The sequence below is a fragment of the Ctenopharyngodon idella genome, chromosome 6 (assembly GCF_019924925.1).
Source record: "Ctenopharyngodon idella isolate HZGC_01 chromosome 6, HZGC01, whole genome shotgun sequence".
In the NCBI taxonomy this organism is placed as follows: domain Eukaryota; kingdom Metazoa; phylum Chordata; class Actinopteri; order Cypriniformes; family Xenocyprididae; genus Ctenopharyngodon; species Ctenopharyngodon idella.
Genome location: NC_067225.1, coordinates 23,676,523 through 23,703,713, shown reverse-complemented (window position 1 = coordinate 23,703,713; position 27,191 = coordinate 23,676,523). Strand labels below are relative to the sequence as shown.

Below are 27,191 nucleotides of genomic sequence, written 5' to 3'. Positions count from 1 at the left end.
TATTGCTGTTCTTGTATTTCAGATCAAATAAATGCAGCCTCATTGAGGATTAGTACTCACTAGGGATGCATACCAAGCTCGTGTACTTGTACTCGTAAAAATACCCCCGTTACCAAAGACCAATACCTCGCGTGACGTAACTGACAGAACTTTCCGTGTACAGAGACACCGGCGGCAGCAGCAGAAACAATGTCAGCCTCAGGGGTGTGGAAATACTTCAAAATTAATGATGACAATCCACACATTGCGAACTGCATGCTTTCAATCACAATTCGTTATCGATTAGTAAAGGCGGGATAGGCGGAATCGCGCTGAATGACAGATTAGAAGCGCTCTCTCTCGCGTGCGCGCTCTCTCTTTCTTGCGCGCGATCGGTTCTCCTCGCGCCTGAATGCACACACAGTTGTCAAAATGTCCATCGTGCGGAGTATCTCACGTAAATACAGTCGGTTATAGCTTAAGCGGACGTAAACATTTGGGTGAAAACAGGATGTGTGTCAGTATCCATGGATTCGGTCTTAAAGGGACCGTAGCCTATATTTGTCAATGTTAATAAAACAACAAAAGATGTTAAATAAATGTATACATGGTAAATAAACCTACTGTATCTGAAAAACAAGTTTATTTCATTTGTATCTCTATAGTATTTGTTTTGTTTGTAATTTGTTTGTAAATTTCTTTTTATATAACAATTTATTATATATATATATATATATATATATATATATATATATATATATATATATATATATATATATATATATATATATATAGGTAATTATTTCCATTGAAGGTTATTGGACACTGAAATTTTTGTTCTTTAAGTTTGTGACAAGCACATAAAAATTATTACTTTTTTCATTAGAGTAATAATAAAGTAGCTGTCCTACATTCATTAGTCTCACTGTGTTGTGCTTGGAAAACTGCAACATCACCAAAAAAAAAAAAAAGAGAGAGAAATTAATAAATGTATAGGCATCTGTATCGGCGAGTACCAGAAAAAAAAAAAAAAAAAGTATCGGTACTCGTACTCGGTCCTTAAAAAAAATGGTATCGGTGCATCCCTAGTACTCACCCCCATGTCATCCAAGATGTTTATGACTTTCTTTCTTCAGTCGAAAAGAAGTTAAGGTTTTTGAGGAAAACATTCCAGGATTTTTCTCCATATAGTGGACTTCAACAGTTAACAATGGGTCGAAGGTCCAAATTGCAGTTTCAATGCAGCTTCAAAAGGCTCTATGTGATCCCAGCCGAGGAATAAGGGTCTTATCTAGCGAAACGATCGCATTGCATTGTGAAACGTAATCACATTGGAAAGGTCATGCGTGACGTAGGCGGAAGTACCACGGTAGGGTGAAAAACTCCATCTCATTTTCTCCTCCATCTTTAAAATCGTCCGACATCGTTGTTTGACCTTTTTTTGTAAAGGCCGTTTGACTTGATCTTTGCACGTTTGCTTTGTAAACACTTACTCTGTACTTCTGCCTCCGTCACACGTGACCTTTCCAATGTGATTACGTGATGAGTGGAGCATCGCAGAGCTAGTGCAAGACGAGCATTTGTGGTTAAAATGTATATATATAATTTTTATTTATTTTTTGTTAGAAAATGACCAATCGTTTTGCTCGTCTGGGATCGTGTAGAGCCCTTTGAAGCTGCATTGAAACTGCAATTTGGAACTTCAACCCGTTGGTAACTGTTGAAGTCCACTACAGGTGCTGGTCATAATTAGAATATCATCAAAAAGTTGATTTATTTCACTAATTCCATTAAAAAAGTGAAACTTGTATATTATATTCATTCATTACACACAGACTGATATATTTCAAATGTTTATTTCTTTTAATTTTGATGATTATAACTGACAACTAAGGAAAATCCCAAATTCAGTATCTCAGAAAATTAGAATATTACTTAAGACCAATACAAAGAAAGGATTTTTAGAAATCTTGGCCAACTGAAAGTAAGAACATGAAAAGTATGAGCATGTACAGCACTCAATACTTAGTTGGGGCTCCTTTTGCCTGAATTACTGCAGCAATGTGGCGTGGCATGGAGTCAGTCTGTGGCACTGCTCAGGTGTTATAAGAGCCCAGGTTGCTCTGATAGTGGCCTTCAGCTCCTCTGCATTGTTGGGTCTGGCATATCGCATCTTCCTCTTCACAATACCCCATAGATTTTCTATGGGGTTAAGGTCAGGCGAGTTTGCTGGCCAATTAAGAACAGGGATACCATGGTCCTTAAACCAGGTACTGGTAGCTTTGGCATTGTGTGCAGGTGCCAAGTCCTGTTGGAAAATGAAATCTGCATCTCCATAAAGTTGGTCAGCAGCAGGAAGCATGAAGTGCTCTAAAACTTCCTGGTATACGGCTGCGTTGACCTTGGACCTCAAAAAACACAGTGGACCAACACCAGCAGATGGCATGGCACCCCAAACCATCACTGACTGTGGAAACTTTACACTGGACCTCAAGCAACGTGTATTGTGTGCCTCTCCTCTCTTCCTCCAGACTCTGGGACCCTGATTTCCAAAGGAAATGCAAAATTTACTTTCATCAGAGAACATTGGACCACTCAGCAGCAGTCCAGTCCTTTTTGTCTTTAGCCCAGGCGAGACACTTCTGACGCTGTCTGTTGTTCAAGAGTGGCTTGACACAAGGAATGCGACAGCTGAAACCCATGTCTTGCATACATCTGTGCGTAGTGGTTCTTGAAGCACTGACTCCAGCTGCAGTCCACTCTTTGTGAATCTCCCCCACATTTTTGAATGGGTTGTTTCACAATCCTCTCCAGGGTGCGGTAACCCATATTGCTTGTACACTTTTTTCTACCACATCTTTTCCTTCCCTTCGCCTCTCTATTAATGTGCTTGGACACAGAGCTCTGTGAACAGCCAACCTCTTTTGCAATGACCTTTTGTGTCTTGCCCTCCTTGAGCAAGGTGTCAATGGTCGTCTTTTGGACAACTGTCAAGTCAGCAGTCTTCCCCATGATTGTGTAGCCTACAGAACTAGACTGAGAGACCATTTAAAGGCCTTTGCAGGTGTTTTGAGTTAATTAGCTGATTAGAGTGTGGCACCAGGTGACTTCAATATTGAACCTTTTCACAATATTCTAATTTTCTGAGATACTGAATTTGGGATTTTCCTTAGTTGTCAGTTATAATCATCAAAATTAAAAGAAATCAACATTTGAAATATATCAGTCTGTGTGTAATGAATGAATATAATATACAAGTTTCACTTTTTGAATGGAATTAGTGAAATAAATCAACTTTTTGATGATATTCTAATTATATGACCAGCACCTGTATATGGAGAAAAATCCTGGAATGTTTTCCTCAAAAACCTTAATTCCTTTTCAACTGAAGAAAGAAAGACAAACATCTTGGATGACATGGGGGTGAGTAAATTATCAGGAAATTTTAATTCTGAAGTAAACTAATCCTTTAAAAATGGTTACCGACCCCAAACTTAAGTGTATTTTTCTATCCTATCCTGGATCACGATGGTTATAAATATGTAAGCACTACAGTGTTTGTTAAATTTGTCAAACACATAAAATCCCATTACTGTGGTAGTTGTTATAGTCCTTATTTAGCAACTTACACTAAACAAAAACAAACAGCACATTTGAGTTATAACTGCATGTAATTTATGCATCAGAAGATAACATGAAAATATGTAACTATACTCAATAATACGGTTAACTGCATCTTATTATTTGTATTTAGGAGACCTGCAACTCATAATTGGGTTGTGAACCACCAGTTGAGAACCACTGGTGTAAGGTACCATTTATCAACTGTCTGAGAACAGACTGCCTCTCCGTATCTTGGCCAAAACATCTTCATAAAACATGAATTATGTATACGCATACGTTTTTTTGGTGCATTAACTCTGCAGTCCTGCTTTGGAATGTTCATTCCTCTTGTACTCTACACTTAAGGTAGAGCGTAAAAAGTGTGCTCACACTGCGTGCTCTAGATTTAGCCAGAATGTAGTCATCTCCTCGTCCTCTTTCAAACAGCATTACTTCCCCCTAATCTTTTCGGGTTCTCCTTACCTGCATGCCCTCCTGTCCGGAGATCCCCACCCCTACATCAGCCACTTGGATCATACTAACATCATTAGCTCCATCACCTAGGATGAATGAGAAAAAGACAGACAAAAAGAGGGCAAGAGAGAAGGGTATAGGATTTATTAATTCCTGTTCACTTTGCACAATGTCAGCCTGCATTAATGCAAACATTGCATCAGCAGCAAAGTGCTCTGCTGGCAGAAATAAACAACATAAATTAAACGCAAAGCGCCCAGAAGCAAGCTGTGGTCTCTGAAATTAACCAGAATGACACTGTGCAATAACGGGGTGACATGACTTTATATCAATGTCACCTTTTACACACCTATAGCCTGAAAAATGCTTACTACGAAGTCAAATCACACAGAAAACCAAGTATTAGGGGGCAGTCATGCTGTCTAAGCTGCAAATTCATACGGCAACATTTGTCCAACAAAGGATCTAAACATTACAAATTAACTTCTTGACTGAAAATCTAATATTTTGGGTTTAATTTAATTCTGTTCTATACAATACTTTTAAGTTAAGTTTTAAAGAACACAAACTTCATTTAAGCACTACTTAAACTAAATGAAGCACTTTGTTAAACTATTAAACTGAAACTTTAACCAGAAAATGGTACAAAGAGACAAATGCAATTTTAATGGTTATATAGCATTAAGCAGGGTTAGACAGACAGATATTTAGAGCGGGTTAAAAGGTGTTTGTGTTTGATTGTTAGAGTTTGAAATTATGAGCAAGCGGTTAGAAGAAATAAGCATAGTCAAAGTTGCACAGTCTCAGAATATTTCAGATTATCTGATCACAGGAAAACTGCTAGTAATGTTAGAAATTATATAGCATCCAGCTTGTTTGGAAGTCTGAAGTAATTTTTTTGTATGATACTATAATTCAAGTCAAGTGTGAACACCACTTTATTATAAGCATGAGAATAAAGGTGTAGCATTTTTGAAAGAAAATATAAACAATGAGAACACAGTTACATAATTATGAACTACATCATTAACTATGAACTAAATTGACAACATGTGAATCTTCTGTATGGTGAGAGGCAGTGTGCTTCAGTTAACACATAATATGTTTTCAAAGATGTTTGTCTTGGACCTTTGAATCTGCCTCAAGGTGGTTTTTAAAATCATCTTCTGTTGCCTGAGCCCTGAGGCGTGAGGCGCAGTGCTGACTTGACCCCAAGCTATCATCAAAAGCTGACTTTCAAGCTAAAAAGCTAGTAGGCTTTGAAGTATATAGAAAAGTAAAAGCCCGCTGAGACCATCAGTCGCCTTTGTCTAAACTGAAACAAACAAGCATGGCAGCCAAATTCAACAAGACCACCTTTATTTGAAGTACACCAACAAAGCAAATATGCTTAGCGTGAGAACCGGTAACATCTGCTGCGAACGTGTCTGTACACCATAAATGTCCTTTCATTAGAGACAAGGCTCTGGTTCATTCTGTAATGAAGTCTGTCAATTTCGAAGGCAAAGGAGTTTATTTACAGCACTGCTGAGGGTTGTTTGAGCACTCCCTCTCTCGTTTTTTTATCCAAAACAACAGTGTTAATGTTTAACAAATCTGCTCCTTTCTTTTCATGAGGCATAATGAATTACAATATCTTTAAAGCAGGGGGATGACCTGAGGTAACCCACTCTTCCTGCAGGCAGGTGGCTCAGTCTTGATGCACCTTGCATCTCTCCTTCTCTCTCTCTCTCTCTTCTCTCTCTCCCTGAAGCCATCTGGATAATTAGCCAGAGTGCTGCGTAGGCTTGTAAATGTGGCATTCTGCACTGGGGAAAGGACAGACACGTGCTGTCCAGTCACCAGTCCACTGAAATGTTTACTTGGCAACACTGGGGACCATCAATCTCCAAATTCGACTTGCCAAGCAAAAAGTAAATGAAACAACAACAACAACAACAACAAAAAACATCTATGCTACCCATCTTGTGCTTCTTACCATTCTCATCATTTACTCACCCTCATATCTTTTCAAACCCGTATGACTCAAATGAACATATTTTGTACTGGTCGTGCTCTTCCATGCAACTGGAGTGAATGGAAATGCAAAAGTTTCATAAAAGTGGTCCATACGACTTTATCAGTGCATAATAATGTACATATTCTATAATCTTGCCACTGAATCAGTGAGCTGATATCAAAGGTCAGTCAGATCCGTGAACTAACCAATCAGGGCTGCGTTTCCCAAAAGCATCGTAAGCCTAAGTTGATCGTTGAACCATTGCCACCAATGGAGCTACGATCAACTTAGGCTTATAATGCTTTTGGGAAACGCTACCCAGATCGGTTCTGTGAATCATATCACCTGAACAAATCCAAAACAGACATTGCTACTGGTCATAAACATGACAAAAGGGCTATTTTTTTTTTTACATTTATTTTAATTTGTTTTTTTGACAATTCGAAAACTTTTTAAAAACATCTATTAAAGTCTTTCTGAATTAGACGTTTACCTAGTTATACTTCAAACAGTCCAATAAATTAGGCTTAATATACCATAGAATCACATAATGGTACTTGAACTTTCAATAAAAAAAGCATAAGTCCTGAATGCTTAACACCGTTTCCTAACCAGACACGACGCGATAAGATTCCAGCAACAAACAATTTGTCTGTCCACACCAGACATGACGCGGCTACGAAACACAACAAAAACAATCAAAAATCACAGACAATCAGAAGAGCGTGTGGCAGAATCTCTCTGGAAGCGCACTGTACATAATCAAAAAAATATAAATATTACATTTGACTTTAACATTAATAAAAATACATACTGAGTAACAGATGCATGAATCGGTCATTGTTTATTCACATTGAGTTGACAGTTTGAACGTTCTTGTTTCCTTTATTTTCAAGATCCATTCCATCCTATCTGCAGCCATTACTCCAGTCTTCAGTGTCACATGATCCTTCAGAAATCATTCTAATATGCTGATTTGGTGCTCAAGTAATATTTCTTCTTATGAATGTTGGAACCAGTTGTGCTGCTTAATATTTTTGTGGAAACATTTTTTTAGGATTATTTGATGAATAGAAAGTTAAAAAGAAGAGCATTTATTTGAAACAGAAAATTTTTGTAACATCATAAATGTGGGTTGTAATACAATGCTCTGGTGAAAAACCTTTGTCTTTTCCTCTCATTGACTACTTTAATGGTGCTTTTGTGTCCTTTCTGGAGCTTTCATGGCTTCAGTCTCTGTTTTATGTAATTGCATGGAAAAGAGCATGAAAACATTTTCTGGGCTTGGAACAACATGAGGGTGAGTAAATTATGCTATCTTTAATTTTGGATGAGCTATTACCTTAAATCACCAGCATTGAGAACACAATGAAGTTTATTTGTGTGTATTATTGCCTAATTTTGCAGTTGCGAGATGTTTACGGACAACTATGGGCCCATCAGCTGCGGATTGGACTTTAAAACCCTTTGTTCTCTTTTAAGCAACAAATTCAACTAAACACTGTTAAAAGCTCACTTGAGATTAAGCAATTGCAACAAACACTAGATAGGAGAGAATCATAAAAATGACCAATACAATACTTTACTTACCTATTGCCAATGTCATGACCTTGAGCTTGTTGCGCACTAACTTGACCACCATGCTCTTCTGCAGGGGTGTCGAGCGACAGCATAGAACGGACCTGCAACTTCGAGCCACTGCCAGGAACTTGTCCTCCAAACTCTTGTCCAGTGCGTAGGCCAAGGTCCGGCCATCGATCACCAGCCCTAGCCGGTGCACCAGGAAGGGGCTGGAGTGGCCAGAGGAGGCCGGGGAACACACCGGAGAAGAGAAGTGGATGCCAGCGTAGTCTCTAGCTGCTTGAGGATCTGGTCGAGGGTTGCAAAGGAACTTAGTCTGGATGTAGCGCAGACTGTTCTCCAGCAATACAGCACACGTCTCCTGGTAAGAGTCCATATTCAGACACACACCCCAAAAAAAAAAAAAAAAAAATCAGGAAGGTTTTAAAAGGTCACAATGAGGATCTCACGAGGGTTACACAACATCTGGCAAACATAATTTTACAAAAAAAGATGACTCAGCTCAGAAACGCAACTAAACTTAGATCACAATTATGATATTAATTACATAAATTTATTGTACCAAATCACTTTTAATAAAGGGTTAGTCCACCCAAAAATGAAAATGTTGTCATCATTTAGTCACCCTCATGTCATTCCAAACTTACTTTCTTCTGTGAAACAAACACTGAAACATCTCCCAAAATATCTTTTTAGTTTAATGGTAACCCAAATCGTTTGGTTACCATCATTCTTCAAAATATCTTTTGTGTTCCACAGAAGAAAGTAAGTCATACAGGTTCGGAACGACATGAGAGTAAACGATGACAACATTTTCATTTTTGGGTGGACTATCCCTTTAAGCAAGGAGAAAGTTCTGACTAATGGAACGAGTTAGTGATTAAGACATTCCTACAGTATATGACAACTCTTTGTTTTTTCAAAACAAAACTCATGTGGATGCTTCACGTGTTTTCTAAGGAGACAAAATGAAACATCACGAGGGCTCATTCAAGTCAGTCCAGCTGTTCTGTGGGGGGAAACATCTACAGTCTAATAATGAACAGTGTAATGTCATGCAGGGGAATATGAATATAGTTTGGTATATGGGTGTTTTTTTCAACTATAGACACTTTTGGCCATTTAGGTCTAAAGAGGATAAATTATAAACATTTTAAACAGGGGAATGTGGATAAAGTTTGGTATAAGTTTACTAAATTTGTCTACTAACAACATCCAACAGTGAATACATACTGTACTATATGAATCACAGAAGAGTTCTGTCATTTCTTTCTGAATTAACAAATCTTATTTAACACATCTCAAATTATGTATTTTGCTTACAACATTAGGTGGAATAAATTGCATTTCAAACATTTTAGGAATAAAATAGGGAACTTTTTAATCTAGCTTAGGCTAATTTCATAGCTAATATTTCAAGTATCCAAAATAAATAAAAATAAAATATATTTTCATTAGTGGTTGACCGATATGGAGTTTTTGATGGTGGAAACTGATAACTTAGAAAGCAGGCTGGCCAATGGCCGATATAAAGCCAATGTGTGATATTTACTATATTTAAATAAAAAAGTGTGATATCACATGCTGAAATTAAATTTTCTTTCCACATAATATTCACTAAATAAGAAATTACTTATCTGAAAATTAATAAATATAAACAAAAATTCTGAAATCATAGTATTTTTTGCAAATAAAGAAAAAGCTACATGCATGACTAAAAACGAAGTAAACACTATAACTAAAAATCCAATCTTAAATAAACACTCCTTAAAGAAAGCCCAAGTAATGCTAATTTTATAGACATCATTTATTAGACAGAACTGTTAAACAGAGACAGTGAACTAATGAAGTCAGCGAATGGGAGCTTCTCAGCACTGTCAAAATAAAAGTTCTGGTGCTGTCAATATAACAGTCCTGTTGTTGGCAATTATTGGCCAAACAGAAAAGCTAATTTTGAGATCATTTAGATTTATAGCAATAAAAACTAGTCCCTGGAAGATTAAAATGCCCATAGTGGAAAAAACACCCATATGCATATAGATAGATGAATGAGGGTGGGTGGGTGGGAATACAATTATGGTAGAAATGGAACTATGGTTTGTTTTCAACTGGCATAATCAGGCCTACAGGTTATGGGCAATACCTTCAGACATTTCTGTCATTCCTGGTAGCAAAAAGCAAAACAAGAACAATAATAAAATCAGAGAATGAATAATTAAATACAAGAACTACTCCTGAGACATAATATAATTATAAATGGGCTTTCAACCCCTTGTGAGAACTTATATTAAACATTTCCAAACCCTGTAGTGGTAGGCGGGACCGGGCAGCATTCCTAAAATTTGACAGCTGGAGTGGGAAGTCTGAGAGTAATTGTTATTTTTTAAAATAATGCTTGTAGTGTTGGAAATTCTGAAGCATTTCCGTAAATCAATTCTTTCAAATTTTTCAAATTTCAATGAATCAGAAACAAATTCAAATGTACTGATTCTCTGAAGACAAAACAGATGTCCTTTTGTGGCCGTCAACTTTCATATTGTTTGGAGATGTGGAATCTGATTAAATGATAAACTAAAGAAATAATCAACAGATCAATCATACATTAAAATAGCCATTAAATGCAGACGGAAACCTCACTTAGTCAGCAATCAGTGGGAGAAGGAAGTGATGAGAAAGAGCAGAGCCCATAAGAAGAGACTGCAGCAGTACATGTTGGGTGTACCTGTGAGTCAGCATTAAGAGTGATTATCTCCTCCTCTGGGTCCAGCAGTTTGCAGGCATAGGCAATGTTGATGGCAGTCTCTTGTTTATCTCCTGTCAGCACCCAGATCTGAAGGCCCGCTTTCCTCAGAGAGGCAATAGTCTCGGGGACCCCATCCTGAAGTCTGTCCTCAATACCTGTTGCTCCTATTGAAAAAGACAGAAAGAAAGATTTTATTTATATAAAATCCCAAAGATGTATATTAACATCGGGCTTAAATAAGTCCTTTGATGGAGGAACTATTTAGGAAGCTTTTAGGTGCTTTAGGAACTATTTTTACCTAGAAGTTGGAGGTTGGTCTCTAGTCGTAACGCAGACTCAAATAGCAGCTCCTCCCTCTTCTGTATGGCTGTCTCTGCCTCCAGGTGGCGCTGTAGCCAACTGGCATACTCCTCCTTACTGAGCACCTGGACCAAACAAAAACTATCATCATATCACAGAGAGAGGTGAAACATCAACTCAATGATGTTCAATAAATATTTGCTATAAACGCAGTGGTTGACAAAGTGTTCTTTCTTTCTATCTATCCATCCATCCATCCATCCATCCACGTTTTTACAGTTTTAAAGAGACGTGTGAAAAAAGGAAAAAAAGAAGAACGCAATAAGGTATTTTGGTGACTGGCTTAAAAAACAAACAGGTGGAGAAAATAAAACTAACAATAAAAGGCTTGTTAAACTTTAAGCAGCTCCATTTATGTATGATTTCACACTTAATTGTGTGAAAAATAATTGTACCCAAGCTGTTTAAAGCTTCCCTTCTGTTAAGGTGACTATTTAGCAACAGTGGCAGTGAAACATGCCAAAAAAACAAAACAAAAAAATCATACTTTTATTAAAACATATAGGAAGTGTCCAATTACAGCTGGTATTTAGTGATGAAGAAATGGAGAGAAAAAGTAGCATGTTTTGATGGTTAAAAAGTTTATGACAGCAAAAATCTGTAGGTCCGTGGGAACGTAAACGTTTGTTGAGAGAGAGAGAGGGTTGTTGATCTGCCACACAGATCAGCAGTCTGGGAAAAAGCTCACATACACTTGTAAACCATCTGTGCAAAAACACTTTTTTTTCCCCCCAAGGCAAACACTTCATTTTTATCCATAAAGTCAACACAAAAGTGTAAATGTGAAAATAAAAATTAGGGCTGTCAATCAATTAAAGATTTTAATTGAATGATAAATGAATGATAAATATCAACATAACCCAATTTAAGATACTTCAAGTAATTCAAAAACTTTATTTGTGCAAGTCTATATATTATATTATATTCTTTGCCCACTGAATCAAGTCTTACTATTTACTTGAATTTATGTACATTGAATGCATTGATTTTTTGTGTGTGTGTGTTCTGTATATACTGTAATTAATTGTTCTAAACTTAAACATAATTGACAGCCCTTAAAATGTAATTATCTAATTATTGATGAAAGTCAGTGTTACCTTTTTGGCAATACAGAGCGTTCTGAGGCCATCTGCAGCATAAAGATTTAAGTAGTTTTGAGTTTTATACAACATTTTCCTTTGTCGCTTTCCTTTGCAATCATCTACAAAAACAAAAACAGAGAAAAAAAAAAAAGAGAATTAGACAATTCATCAGAATATTCTAACATAACATAGAATTTATTAAACTAATATTACACACACACACACACACACACACACACACACACTGAGACAAACACATACTGTAAGAAGACAGCCTAAACTAATCACTCCAGCCTCTTCAAGGTTGGTTCTCTTTGTTGCCACTGGCTTCCTCAACAAGTGTTTTGACAGGTTGACTGGATAATCTGGCGACGGAGCATTCTGAGGTTTATTGCTCCTGCGTTATTGCTCAGTGCATTGCTCAGAACAGTACAAACCGTTTGAGATGATCACTTCCCAACATGGAGGACTGTCAGCCAAGACGAGGGGGTGAGAGTGCCAAACCTCACATTTTCACCGAATGATTCATCACCACCCCTGCAACTGTGGGATGACTGGACCCGTTTTTTTCCAGAGACTGATGCACTGATTCAGGTGTTAAATGGTCTTAATAATTCTATAGATAAACCAAATCCCCATATCATGCCCTTACATGACCCTCCAAAGAGTAAAAAGGAAAACTGTATCAATGTCATCAAAATAAGCAACACTATTGAAAGGCGAAGTGTGCAGTTTTAAACTAGTAACACAAATGGAGTGGTATTGTGTGGGACAATCTATGAAACCAAAAACTAAAAACGACCCACTAAAAAATAAACACAAAACACTAAACAAAACACCAAAAACTAGACAAAACAAAATGACACCAAAGACAAACAAAATGACAAAAAAAAAAAAAAAAAAAAAAAAAAATCCAAAAACTAAACAAAACACCAAAGAGTAAACAAAAACTATTTAAAAAAAAAAAAAAAACACAAAGCAAGACACCAAAAACTAAACAGAAACAACACAGAATGGTCTAGACCTGGCTGTCATGATGGATTGTATAATAACAAACAGCTTTAGTCTGGAAATTTAACCAGAGAGAAGGTTACTCACTGAAATAAAAATTATGCACCAGTTTCATATTACTGAAAGACAGAAATTACTGCCATTCCCTCAGCAAAACATGATGTCCTTTCCAACATTCAGAAACATTTGTGCTTCATTTTAACATGTTACATAATGACTGGAAACACACAGGTACCATTTGTTTTTCCAAATCTTTATGGTTGTATGGTCAAAACTGCTTTATGTCAATGAAGTTATGTCAATACATTTAAAGTTACAACAATTTACTGGTCAAAACCTTGAAAGCTGTGTGGCTCAGACTGGCACCTGTAGTCTGTTTTTACGCATTGTGTCATTAGACAAGCATGGCAAATGTCCCACTGCTTCTGAAAGAAGCTATTGTACCTTCAAGTCGGTCCACTGTGCTAATTGGAAGTCCACACCCAGAGGTGAACAGTGGCTCAGGATCCAAAAGTACAGGAATATACACTGAGCATGTGTGTCTATGTGCATGAAATAATCCACAGTCTGTAGTGAGGCGCAGCCTGGGTGTGTGTTTGCAGTCTCATGCTAACTAACTCCAACATAGGCTAGACACTAATAAACCTGGGTCTCTAAACGTATTTCTAGACTGCCAACAATACACATGGCAGAAGGAGCAAATGAGAGGAAACTTCCTAACTACTTGCACTAGAAATACTTGTGGTCCATATAGCAGGAAAAGTCAGCATCTCAATTACTAGTCTTTTTTAGTTACACTTTTTTTAAATTGTCCACTTTAGACATTCTAAAATTATAAGTAACTTTGCAACTACATGTCAACTAGACTGTAGTAGATTGTTAGGTTAGGGTTAGGTGTTAGGGTTCTGGTTATTAGAATAAGCTGACATGTAGTTGCAAATTTACATAGTAGAATGTCTGTTGGGGGAGCATGAAAATATAGTGTTAGCAGATATTAAGCAGACAGTCTACTAATACTCTAATGACTGGTAGTTGACATGTAGTTATTTATAGTTAGTAGAATGTCTAAAGTAGACCATCAAAATAAAGTGTAACCTTTCTTTACTGATTTCAAGTTAAACATCTGAATATTCTTGAAACAGGATACATTTACTTGAGATGCAACACTGTATTTATAGACTGTATCTTGAATATATATTTTGTCTTAATTCACAAGCAGATTTTAATCACTTGTTTTAAGTATAAACAAATTAAACAAAGGGACAAAATCTGTCAGTGCTGAAAAGATGAAATATACTTATCTTTGCAGCGTTGCTTCAAGTAAATTCATCTTGGTTTATGTATTATTTAGATATTTTAACTAGAAAACATGACAACATATGATTTTCTGCAGTCTGCAAAATATTAGCCAATCTTTCAACTCCTGTCATGACCATGTAAAACTGCTAATCCCTGTAACTTCATATAAAACGCACAAGAAAACCAGAAAACTCCACCTAAAGGAAGGGCGTTGACAATAAATAACCAGAAACCTGTGTCTAGAACAGTAGCCCATGACAATTAGACAAATATTACCATTCAAATAACACACATTTTTGTATACAAAAACATTAACATCACATTTCTGCTTTTTAACCTTCTGGAACTGCCATATTAACTTGATGTAAATCCATTACTGTACACCAAAAACTAACTGTAATGTTAATTTTGTTTTTACAAAATGAGTGATAAATTATTTGCTTTTGTAACTGGCAACATACCACAGTGAAATGTTGAAAAAAGAAAGAACACCACATGTTCTCTAATTTATTCTGCTCTTTCCTCAAAAAAGATAAGCAACTAGACCGCTTGTGCACTATTCTATTTTTTGGCTGTCGCCTTGACATTTAGACATAAAGCACAGGGCTGTGTATGTAGTACTTCTGTTCAGTCATTTATGTACACAGCATTAGAGAAAACTGCCACTGAGGCAGTTCTCGTGCCTGGAATACTAACAAGTCAGTCTACCTATGCCATTAGGATAGTTTATTACCACTAAAACCCTTGGCTACATCAAGAGCCAGGAACAATCTGGAAACCATCCAGCAGATGTTTGGGTGAAGGGGACGAAGGGGACGTGACCTTACCATGATGACTATGTGGGAATTAAATGTCTATCAGCATTGATCATGAAAAATTCAAAACATATCCCGGAAAATACAAAATAACACCATCTCACTGTCTGCTCTTAGTAGATGGTTGCCATTTCTTGAAAAAAAAGAAGAATTTTTTTTTTTTTTTTATCTATTTAATGTTCTGAAGAATTCACATGACTTTCGGCCATTTGGCCGTGAGCCGTTATTCATTAATTCTGCAGGAATAGGCTTCATGCACTGTCTAACTGGGGCATGGAAGAGAAAACACAGACTTCATTAAAACTTTAGTATGATCAACAAGCGTTCTAAAGCATAATCAACACTGAAAATCAAAATAAACTAACCCAGAATATTTGATTCATTTCATATGGGGGAAGGTTTGACAGCATGCCAGATGTTTGTTAATCTGAATTCCAAATATAAAAGTAGAGCCATTAATAAATAGAAAGAACAATTCTATAAGACGAATGAGAGGAAAACTCACGTCAGAACTTTTTTTTTCTTTTTTCAATAAGACGTTATGAGTTCTGATGTTTTTTGTTGTTGTGATGACTGGGTTGTAAAAAACAATAATTGACAATGTGAAGTTGAATTAATGAAAAAATAATGCACCACACTGGAGGTGGTTATTTACAGTTTGTTTGTTTGACAAAAAAAATAAATAAAAAAAAACCTTTACTCTTTTATTGGGCAAGGATACATTAAATTGATCAATAATGACAGTAAAAACTTTCACATGCGAAGTCGAGCATGGAAGACCAACAACCAAGGTCAGGATTTTCATTAAATAATTCATTAAATTTCAGTTTTAAAAAGCTTGATGCTGGTCGCTCTTCACTGCCATTAAAGTGCGAGCCTTTGTGGTCCAAAAAAGAAATAAGGGCTTACGGCATTAGAACAAAACCAGGGAGAGTAAATGATGACTGAAATTTTCATTTTAGGGTGAACTAACCCTTTAAGGAGCACAACTGTTTTCTACAATAATAATAATAATAATAATAATAAGAAATGTTTCTTGTGCACCAAATCAGCATATTAGATTGATTTCTGAAGAATCATGCAAAACAGAAGACTGGAGTAATGATACTGAAAATTCAGCTTTGCTAAATTAATACATTTCTTTTCTAAATATTAAAATAGAAATCAGCTATCAACTTTAAATTATAAATATTATGTATGAATATTGTGAAATATTATTAACAATATTTTGGTTGAATAAATGCATCATGGGTGAGCACATTAAAAAAATCTTACATACCCCATGGAGCACAAACTTTTTTATATTATAGGGAGAGAAAGGGTCATTGGGATTGGGACATGACTCAGGCCAAACTGCGTCACTGTTTTATATTTTAAACATACACTTCAATGCATCAGAACTGGACTGTATTGTCATTGATTGCATTGGGGGTGCCCAAATTTTGAACCCTAGAAAAAGTGTGGGAACAGTGCTTGCATACCTGTGGCTGGTCTGATCAAATCCATGATGACCGAATCAGCACCCTTGGTGTAGACAGTGATTTGCTCAGTCAGCGGGTGTTTTACCACCACTGACATCCTTTTTCTTGTGGAGTCAAACCCCAGTGTGTGCAGAAGCTCAAAGCTTAGCTTGCCCAGGTGCGGAAGCTCCACGGTCACTTGATCTGGTAAACGTCCAACAAGAGCACACTTATAGGCCCGGGCTGCATAAACCAGCGCCGCCTCGTCCGGTGACTCTGCCTCATATCTGAGCTCGCATTCATCTTGAGCCAAAGCTTTTGTTTTATCAAAGTTGGGTGGGACGGGGCTGAAGGCATGCTGTAGGTCACGCTCCGGACGCTTCTCCTCATTCAGCTTGGTGAGCGTGCTCTCGGCCGAGGGGGAGGACAGCATGCTGCAACCCAATTTATGGGAGGATGAGCGGTTGGTGGTCAGACTGGAGGAGCTGCTGCTGTTAGAGCCAGAGGTCAGGCGGCTCGGAGTGAAGCGCTTGATGAAGTCCTCGATGGTCTTCACTGGAGACTTCAACTCGTAGCGACGTACCTTGATAAGATCCAAGGAAATGTTGTCAAAACATAACTCCTTAAATATTTGTGCATGATTGAGCCACTTTAATAAGTCATGCAATAGTTGTTTTATTAGTATGGCAGCAAAACGGGGAAGATGATTTGTAAAGCATTCCATAATAGATGACAAGGCAAATGTTTTTTTAATCACACATACAGTGACCCCAAGAAGTATTCAAATACTTAAGCATACTTAGGCTAGGCAATTTTTATAAACTTTATACTTTATGAAACTCTCTTCACATCCTGATAGCAATTAATAATAGAAGTGGTGTAAATATGAAGAAAAAAAAAAAAAAAAAAAAAAAGTACATATATCTTCTGTGGAAATCTCAGGATGGAAAAAAAAAAAAAAAAAATCAGTCCGAATGCAATGATACGATGTCCTACCTGCCTGTCAACATATGTATTTCCATACCTCCGCGCACCCTGCTTGTGCTGACATCACATGCCATCAGCACATTTCATGAGTTGTATGCAGAGTTGTAGACAGACAGTCACGAGCACCACAAACAAACAGCAGTCACCTTTTACAGTTCTTCCTGAACCAAAACAACAAGCTGCGTTCATGCTATGTCCTAACCGTAATTACGAGATGGCAACCCGTGACTTTCTACTCGGAGCTGTTCACATCCTCAGACTCGGATTTTTGCGTTTCTATGTCAACACTATCAACGCTGAAAAGAATCTGCAGCAGTCAGGTGGTACAAATAGCTCTGTAAGTTTAAGTAGACTCTGCTCTGGCTGTACGCGTTGATGTGTTTTGGAGGAGGCGTGGCTTTGGAGACGCTCTGAAGGGAGGATGGGATCTTATGCTTTCAAAGCTAGCTTGCTATTGCTAGCCTCTCCGAAATTGCCTACCCTACCTTTAACGCATTATTTCAGTTGTTTTAAACAAAATATCAAACCAAGTGGCATTTATTTTAAATAAAAAAAGATACTCTTTCACAAGACGATTTATGAAATATCATTTATTAAATTAATCATTAAACAATTTAAATAATTTAAAAAAAATGCACCTGTGTGAACTGACTTCATATATCCACTAAATATCCCCTTGAGATCATTTGGTTAAAGTAATTGCAAAAATGAGAAGAGCAAATAACAATCAAGATGCTACTTGGTTTGATATTTTGTAATCTAATGCAGTTACATTCTTACATTTTAAGTCTAGCTTAATTGTCCAAATAACAGTACCCTTTTCTCAACCTTTTTCCCCTCAACCTTAAGTACATAAGACTTCATATAAAAAGGAGATTCATTTTCAAAAAAAGAGTTTTACCACTGTTAAAGAAACTGCAGGTTAATAGAGAAGGATTACAGGATTTTTATCAGGCATCAATTTCATTAAACACTAAATGCAAATCACTCAGTTTAAGCTCAGATTTGTAGCATGAAGGAAGGATAAGTCTTTGATTGCAGCATCAATCTAAACTTACACACAGGTCATTTCCTAATGCTTGAAAGGCAACAGACAGTTTGGGTTTTGGGGGAATCTCATGCCATAAACTAGCAGAGGGTCAAGATTTTACAATGAAGGATAGTCCACACATCTTTAATGCAGAAACAGGAAGTTGCTCCTACTCTACAGCAGAAAACCACAGGAAGTTAACTGCGGTCAAAACACTACAGTCACAGTGAGAGGTAAAATAGGTTGCAAATGTCAGTTCCTGCTAATTTCTGGTGGTCTGTTTGCTTACCTTCTGTCGGGGTTGATTGGGTGAGGACACCACAACAGTGTTGCAGATAGTGAGGGCAATGAAAAAGTCAAAGACGTCACACAGGTCAGGGGGGATCTGGTTCAGGGGCTGACTGTGAAAACGCATGAACTCCATTTGACTGCTACACTCATTGACCTTATCCATGAGCTGTGGATCTGGAGTGATGTCCTTCTCCTGTCAAACAAATAAAATAAAATTGAAAACATTATTAAGCACTAGGTTACTGAGCGATACATGAACAACTTAATGTGGAAAGGAAGCACTTGCTAACCATAGGACTACTGAAGGCAGTGTGTTTGGACAGAATGCTGGCCCGTTTGGCTTCAGCTCTGCTCCCGGTGCGACGGTGAGATTTGGTGCTCTGTGATCGCAACACCACTTTTCCGCTCTGGTGACTGGTGACGCTGTCCCGCCGTGGGAGAGTTCCACCATGAGATGTACAATCCTCCTCCTCTGAATCCACCTCCTGGTACATAGCAATCCTCCTCGCTGTGGGAAAAACACTTTGTTAGACTGTTTGAAACTTTTGGGCTTCGTGGAACACCTACAGTAAGGTTTTTCTTCATTCTTCACATTCAATATGAAATTATATATTTACTAGGGCTGCTAATGTTGCATGTTAATTTAGAAGCCCAAGCTATGATACAGTATTCATGTAAGGTTTTTAATGCTTTTAAAAAGAGATCTCTTATGCTCACCAAGGCTGCATTTATTTGAAAAATACAGTAAAAACAGTAATATTGTGAAATATTGCAAATTTAAAATAACTGTTTCCTATTTTAATATATTAATAAATGTCATTTATTACGGTGATGGCAAAGCTGAATTTTCAGCAGCCATTACTCCAGTATTCAGTGTCACATGATCCTTCAGAAAACATTCTAATATGCTGATATGGTGCTCAAAAAAAAAAAAAAAAAAAAAAAAAAAAACACCTCTCTTATTATTAGTAATGTAAGCAGTTGTGCTGCTTAATATTTTTGTGGAAACCATGATGCATTTTTCCCAGGACTCTTTAACAATTCGAATGTTAAAAAACAACAACATTCATTTGGAAGAGAAAACTTTTAAAACATTATAAATGTCTTTACTGTCACTTTTGAGCAATTTAATGCATCCTTGCTGAATTAAAGTTTTAATTTCTTTCAAAAATAAATCTGCTACATGTCTGTGAATGATCTTGATTTAGGGGCATTTTGATATATGCTATTAATTACAATCAATGCGATTAATTACGTTAATCAGTGTATCATGTAATTAATTTGAGTAAAATTTTACATTCTACATTGATTGACAGCACTATTATTTATACAACATATTGCTCATTTACAGAGAATTAATATTGTGTCCACAAAACTACAATAGACACTGAGAATCCTAACCATTGGCATCATGCGAGTACTCGACTCCTGCCACAGTACAACGGCGAAACACCATCTTGTTTTCTGTGAGTGTGCCAGTCTTATCAGAAAAAATGTACTGCATCTGGCCAAGATCTTCTGTGATGTTTAGAGCCCTGCACTGGAGGTGAGAGTCTGTTTCCTCATCATACAGCTCCACGTCCTGATGGATAAAGTACACCTGGCATATCTTCACTATTTCAATGGAAACAAAGAGTGAGATTGGGATCAGCACCTGCACCAGAGAGAAAGAAAAACAGAGAGGTTTGGTGTATATTCATAGGGTTTCAACCACTAATGAGGAATTTAAGGAACAGTTCATCCCTAAATTAAAACTGTGGCATTGTTTAATTGAATGGTTCCTTCAAATGGAATAGTTTTGTAATTTTTATACATAAAAGAATCTAAAGCACACTGTAACATTCCCCTCATACCACTTGCTATTTACCTGGAATACTATAATCATGGTCAGAAAGAGATAAATGGCTGAGACCACTGGAGATAAGTCTGTTCCTTCTGGGCCCAGGACGTCAAAGACGGGCCTCTTATCTCCGTACTGAAACATCCACAGGCCATGTCCTAAAGAAGGTTTCAGAGACAAACGTGAAATGGTATCATGGGTATTGCTATTCAAGAGGCACTGAAGATGTTAAAGGAATCAAAAATGTTCAAAGAAACCAAAACTGTTAAACCACTGCTTCCTCTCCTACGCTTCCTCAAATCAGATACATTCATCAACCGCTCTAAGAGTATTTTTTATCATGGTAACAGGCATTACAATATAATTATTTTTGCTTAAAATGCAATTAAAAAATGTTTATATATTAAATAAGAAGATTGTCCCAAAATAGACATTACCACATGCCTTACATAATACTTCATCTTGTTTGATTATTTTGAGTTTTTATTTGGGAATCTGGCAGCTTCACATGATGCAACAGTAAGACTCAAAAACAGTAAGACTCAAAACAGTACAGTAACTAATATTATACAGATAGTTCTGACTCTGATGGGATGAGCCACATTTAAAATAGCAGATAAACACAAACAACTTCCAAAAATCTCAGACATGAAAATATTGATATCTTACAATACTATATTTTCTAGAAGAAGAAAGAAAAAAAAACTGTATTGATTTAAAGTGTTACATACCAATGGCAGAAAAGAGGCACATGACTAGGAGGATAATGACACACCAGAATACGTCTACATTCATCTGCCGCTCAAGTTTGCTTCGTTTATAGCGAGGACCGTTGTTGTTCAACATTGCTTTTGTCTCATGACCTGAGAATCAGTACAAAGCAAAACACTTTTTGTAAAGATAATATAAGATTTCTGGTATCTGTATGTACAAATGAAATGACAGGAAACCAAGTAAAATGCACATTTTGACAATATTGTTCTTTTCGTGGTCTTAATAGCATACATTTACTATAACTTTATTTTTTGCTTATTTTCAAATGCCATAAGTAAAGATTTTATTGTATTTTTGTCAATTTAAAATATAAAAATGTGAAAAAGCAAAAACAACGCATATTAAAATACCAAAATCCAAGCTAAAAAAAAAAAATACATTAAAAAGCTATAATAGATACTAATTATAATCATGAAGCACTTTCAATAAAGAAAATCAATGTAAATATCACTTTTGAGCAAAATATTTAAATATACAACATTTCCAAAAAAAGCTGCATAATTTGTTGGTAGCACAAAAATTGTGAAAATGTTAACTCTGCGTTTTTGGGATAGCAATAAAACGACCTTAGTCAGACAACGGAGAGCTGTCAAACACAATTCATAATTTGAGATGTGGTGGAAATGTCACTGTAGTGGAAGTTTCCAGTCCTGGTTTGTAAAGGCGGCAGCCTACCTGCATAGATGACAATTCCTACAGCCTCCTCTGTGTTGCGGATGGTGCAGCCCCTAAGCAGCAGATTGTCTTTGTATAGGCCGTCTCTCCTCCCACTGCGATGGATTCTGTCATACACACACCACACAGGCTCATAAATCACACTTAAAATACAACATATCAGTGAGGACTATACATAATCTAGTTCCGATCTGAATTTCTCTGTCCTCATTTGTTAGAACTTTACAATTGTAAGCTAAGAGCACTGGCCTTTATAACCATATGCTGTGGATATTGCCAAGGGATATCCACATAATTCCGCGTCCCTTGATATTGACCACATCGATCCATCATCGTTGACAGTCCACAGGGTTTCCCCCAGGATCCCTCTTTCTCAGCACAAAATCAATAGTAAAGCCAAGACCTCACTTAAAACGGCTCTGTACACAGGTAAAGCCCTGAGGCCAACTGGATCTCGCGTTCAGTCAATGCAGCACTTTTTGTAAAACCCCAAAGCCGCGTCATAAAATAACTGAGCAAAGTGAATAGATTCTCAGGATTATTGAGAGAGAAGGAGTGGCGAAGAATGAAATCTTAAATCCAACGATGTTGTGCGTGACTCCAACACTGGGAAAAAGTTCAAGAGGCCCCAGGGCTAAGCTTCCCGATAAAACATGGTGGCAAATGCAAATTAACTCACACTGAATGAGCGCTGAATGCCAAACACCTGTGGTGGGAGCTCAATAAGCTTTAATGCAAGCACTAATCCCAGTGCTAAATTCAGGATTATATCTGTGAACTCTTCATTTTGTCAATTATCTGACACGGCCCCTGGCAAGTTTTTTTTATCCCATAGTAGTACATTAATCTTTGAGCTTTGCCCCGGTTTAAAGGCTGACCTGAAATATTAGCTGTCTACATGCCCCATGCTGTCAATCACAGTTCTGCTTTATTTCAGAGCCATTGGTCTCTTTGTTAGCTTGCACCAAGGGGTCAAACTTTGGCTAGTTAAGGAGTCAAATTTTGGTCCAGTTATCCCCTGCTGGTTGATGTCATAACTACTAACATATCATATGCCTGCAAAAAGCTGAAGCACTGAAGATCATTCAAAAGTAATTCATGTATTCTGACACAATAAATTAGTTTATTGAGTTATCATTTTCACATCGAGCGCCCATGTTGTTTAAGAGCAAATGCACTCATGCCCATCTGTTCACCCATGGGCGTGCTGGTCTGAAAACGAGTGTGTTCAGGCGCATTGTTGGTGTGTTGCCATTGAGGCAACTGAACACGAATGCGCCACTGACCAACAAAAACCTGGTCTATGTCAATGGCAGAATTACCTATTTGCAGTAATTATTACTAATTATTTGACCATTCGTGGCAATAAATTGACTCATCAGGTTGAGGGTGTCTATTATTCCGCTATGTACATAGCAATCTGCCATGGTGCAAGCGCACCTGGCTTTTAAAAGGAAAGAGGGATGACACTCTGATTGGTTTATTGCACGTTACGCCCAAAACACACCCATCATTAAAAGAGACTAGGTACAACACTTTTGGACCATACGCCTAGCACACCAACCATTTTTCAGACATGCCCTAAGTGCACCTGTCCCATGCGCTTCAGACCATGCGCTTAGATCGTTAAAATAGGGCCTGCAAACTGTAAATATTTCATTATATACACTAGTAAATGTATTACTATTGCACAATTGTTTGGAGGGCTCGTAAAGGCATACATTCACCCAAAAATTAAAATAACAATTTACTTGTCATTCTAAGCCTGTAAGACTTTTTTTTTCTGCAAAACACACACACACAAATATAATACATATAAAATACGTATCAAAATTGTCTGAAAAATGTCAAAATTTGTCCATATGATGCAAGTCAATGGGGGCTCATTGTAATTTTGGATGCCACTGACTTTCATAGTATGTCCTTCAGCTGCTTATGTACCTTTTTGTGTGGTGTCATCAATCAGTCAGCACTGTCATAAAGTAAATATGCTGCCTTAAGGAGCACTAAGGAAACTCGTACCGCTGAGTCAAGTACGTTATTTCGATGTCACGTATTCAAGACACAATGTTTCAAATCAACACTCCCGTTCCAACACCACAACTCGTGTAGCAGCTAAAATAATGAGTTTTCCATTTATAAATTCAAATTCGCTTGGTCATTCATGTGCTTGGAACACATAATTACAACATTTTTGACTTCACTTGAAGGGCACATTAGTTGCATAGTATTTATCATTAAGGTGACTGGCTCAAAATAACCTGGTTGCAGACATGCCTTTGCCCTCCAGGTATTATCTCTTTAGTTTGCACTGCACATATTCGCCAGCTGGGATGATACTGTGCCTTAATGCAATAAGCTGTCGCTCCAACAAGGCACAGTCCTTGGCGCCCATCGTGCATTATGTTCCCCCTTTTGCTCCGGTAAGCCACTTTGTGGTAACTGGACAAAAAAGCTGGCAGCACACCAGAAGCATCTGTTCTCCATCATCCAGGGAAATAAATGTCATAATCCTTCTGGTTCCTGTCAGCTGACTCACTGGCCCTGCTGTCATTAACATACCATGTGCTGCAGGTTCTCTTCTAAACACAGGAGATATACTTCAACCTGCACAGCCCTGACTGGGCTGCAGTTCTTGTTTTACTACTGCTACAGCAGTCTGCTTAAATATATTATGCATGCTAATCCCAAGCCTATGACCTGTATGCTTTAGCCATCATTTAAGACTTTAAGACTGCAAGTTTAACAGTGAATAATCTTAATCCACACTTTGAAAGTCTAAACACCGGATTAACAAGTCTTTTTAAAAAGTGAAAATACAAGGAATGCATGGATCATTCTATTAAACAGGTGCATTTCCCAGTTTGATAAAGTGATTTAAAGAACCATTTTGTAGGATTTTAAACATTTAATCAAATCTTGTTAAACCAGTTTATACTGTCAGAAAGGTAACAGGGTTGACAGTAAAAGGCTTTAAAGTTTTACAATTTATTTTGACATTACAAGCCTTCAAGGTCATGAAACTATAAGGGGCTTCTCAGAATTGAATGATGATATTTCTCTAAATATTTACTTTCAATTATTTACTATGGCATGATAATTGACCAATATCATAGAAATAGGGTTGACATTTTAACCTTACTCAACATCATAACACAACAGAAGATAAATTGATAAAACAACAAAAAAGGATAAATACCTTATCCTTAAAGAATTCACTTCTTGAAAACAATGACTTTATCCTTTAGTTTAGTAATTTTTTGATTTATGGAATACTACATAGCCTAACAGTGGTTCTCAACCTGCGGCCCGTCACGAATGCAAATGCGGCCCACGATATGCCGACCACATTTAAAAAATAAATTCCAGTTTTACAATTTATTTTTGCTTTTAAATTAAATTAAAATGGATTAAATGAATATAAGTTTGAAGTGTAATGTTTTTTTTGTTGATCACATATTTTCAGACATGCGCAGACCTACGAACACTTACAAGCGCGCGCTTTGGCATAATTCCAATAGTCATTATTTTTGTAAATATAGGAATCAAAATTTGTTATTAGAGGAGAAAAACAAAATGAGGAACATATCAATGAAGGAACACATTGCAAACAAGAAGAGTCATAGCATCAGGAAGAATCAGTTTGCTGTCAATGAGCGAGATGGGCAGCCTTTGTTTGCTCTGTAGTAAAGTACTTAGCATATGTAAAACCTACAATGTCAAAAGACATGTGAATTCAATGCGTTTGTTTGATGTATTTGTATTTTAAATAACTAAAAATAACCGCGTCGGCGCACCCGTGGCTGCTGCGCAAGGGATTGCGACGTGACAGTATGCTTATTAAGGCGTTTGTGGCCTAAATAGCATTCTGTCATTGTTTAGTGACTGTTACAATGCTGTTGAAGAGAATTCACATCCAGAGTTAAATAGTTACTTAAAGTGCTTACATTTTGTGTATGTTCATTGAGCACTATTATATGATTACTGTAATGCTAAGGTCAGTAAGTTCATTTTTATTAAGTGGAATACATTGTTATTTTCTGTGACATACTGTATATCAGGGGATTGTGTAACGTGAGTTTATTGAACAAGAGAGTTTCACTTTGATATGAAGAAGTCACACTTCCAGACATTTCAACACATGTTTTGCAGAGTGTGACAGAAATAAAATACTCTATGTGCCACCAGAAAACACCGCCTCTTCTGTGTGTGCAACATCTAGGTATAATAATAATAATAATAATAATATTATTATCTGCTAATCCCATAACATTAAATCTGATTGGTTTTCATTGGTGACGTCATATGTAAATGATATGCTGCCTGTGAGACTTGCACTTGGACCAAAGTGCGGCCCACTGGGAAAAAAGGTTGAGAACCACTGCTACGTAAAAAAAAGGGAAAAAAATATGACTGTAACAATGCAAACGTATAACCCAGGGAACACAACTTTAAGCCTCAATAATAACACGCATCCCCTGAAACACACAAGTATATATAGAGAGAATAAAGACTAAATGCTAACTTTTGTCATCAAAGGGTGTATATTTACTGGTGTATATCTACTGACGTAGCAAGTAGACTTCGTGATGAGGGCACATTGTCATAATGAAACAACAACTTAAAAAAATATAAAGTTACCAGATTTAGAAAAGCATCTACACTTTGTAACAATTTGGCATCCACTGTTGTTACTGTCAGTAAATACAAATGATAATATAAATAAGGGTCACAAATGGCACCCGTTTTGTAGAATGACCCTTAGAATATAATTTTTGCATTCATCTAAACAGACCAAAAAAAAAATTTTGGTGGAAAAACATTTCACATACTTCAACAGCAGCATGGCAGCATTATTTATCGCCTCCTTCCATCTACCAACCCTAACGCTAACAAATAAAAGACTTTGTGACCCATTCCTACAGTTCTCCAACAGAGAATGCTGCTGGTGAGAGGTAGAATAATTGGGTAGAATAATAGGGTTGAAAAGTCATCAGAATAATGCTGAAGTAAGAGAAATACACACCGTCTCTCCATTACAAATATATTAAACTGAATTCTATGTGGGTCACAAAATAACCATTCATCCGGTTATTTGAATCTCAGGAGCTAATGGAATTTTAATCACTGCTGGCAAAACAAAACAGAGGAAAGATCTGCTTTGTCTAAATGGCTTATGGCAGTCTCA

The 27,191-nt window shown here is 37.0% G+C and overlaps 1 protein-coding gene across 2 annotated transcripts in view; it reads right to left on the bottom strand.

Moving 5' to 3' along the window:
* The window catches only part of atp10a (ATPase phospholipid transporting 10A), a 53,983-nt gene that overhangs the window by 13,341 nt on the left and 13,451 nt on the right, over positions 1–27,191 (bottom strand). Inside the window, exons 4-15 of one of the 2 annotated variants that reach the window (XM_051897318.1) lie at positions 22,004–22,110; positions 21,286–21,417; positions 20,582–20,712; positions 20,116–20,368; positions 19,005–19,222; positions 18,713–18,907; positions 16,428–16,989; positions 11,837–11,940; positions 10,678–10,804; positions 10,359–10,543; positions 7,646–7,997; positions 4,066–4,142 (exon numbers count right to left, since the gene is read on the bottom strand). In XM_051897318.1, the coding sequence (XP_051753278.1) occupies positions 4,066–4,142; positions 7,646–7,997; positions 10,359–10,543; positions 10,678–10,804; positions 11,837–11,940; positions 16,428–16,989; positions 18,713–18,907; positions 19,005–19,222; positions 20,116–20,368; positions 20,582–20,712; positions 21,286–21,417; positions 22,004–22,110 (2,443 nt within the window). The remainder of the gene's footprint in view (positions 1–4,065; positions 4,143–7,645; positions 7,998–10,358; positions 10,544–10,677; positions 10,805–11,836; positions 11,941–16,427; positions 16,990–18,712; positions 18,908–19,004; positions 19,223–20,115; positions 20,369–20,581; positions 20,713–21,285; positions 21,418–22,003; positions 22,111–27,191) is intronic. The other variant, XR_007930644.1, reaches the window with a different exon arrangement.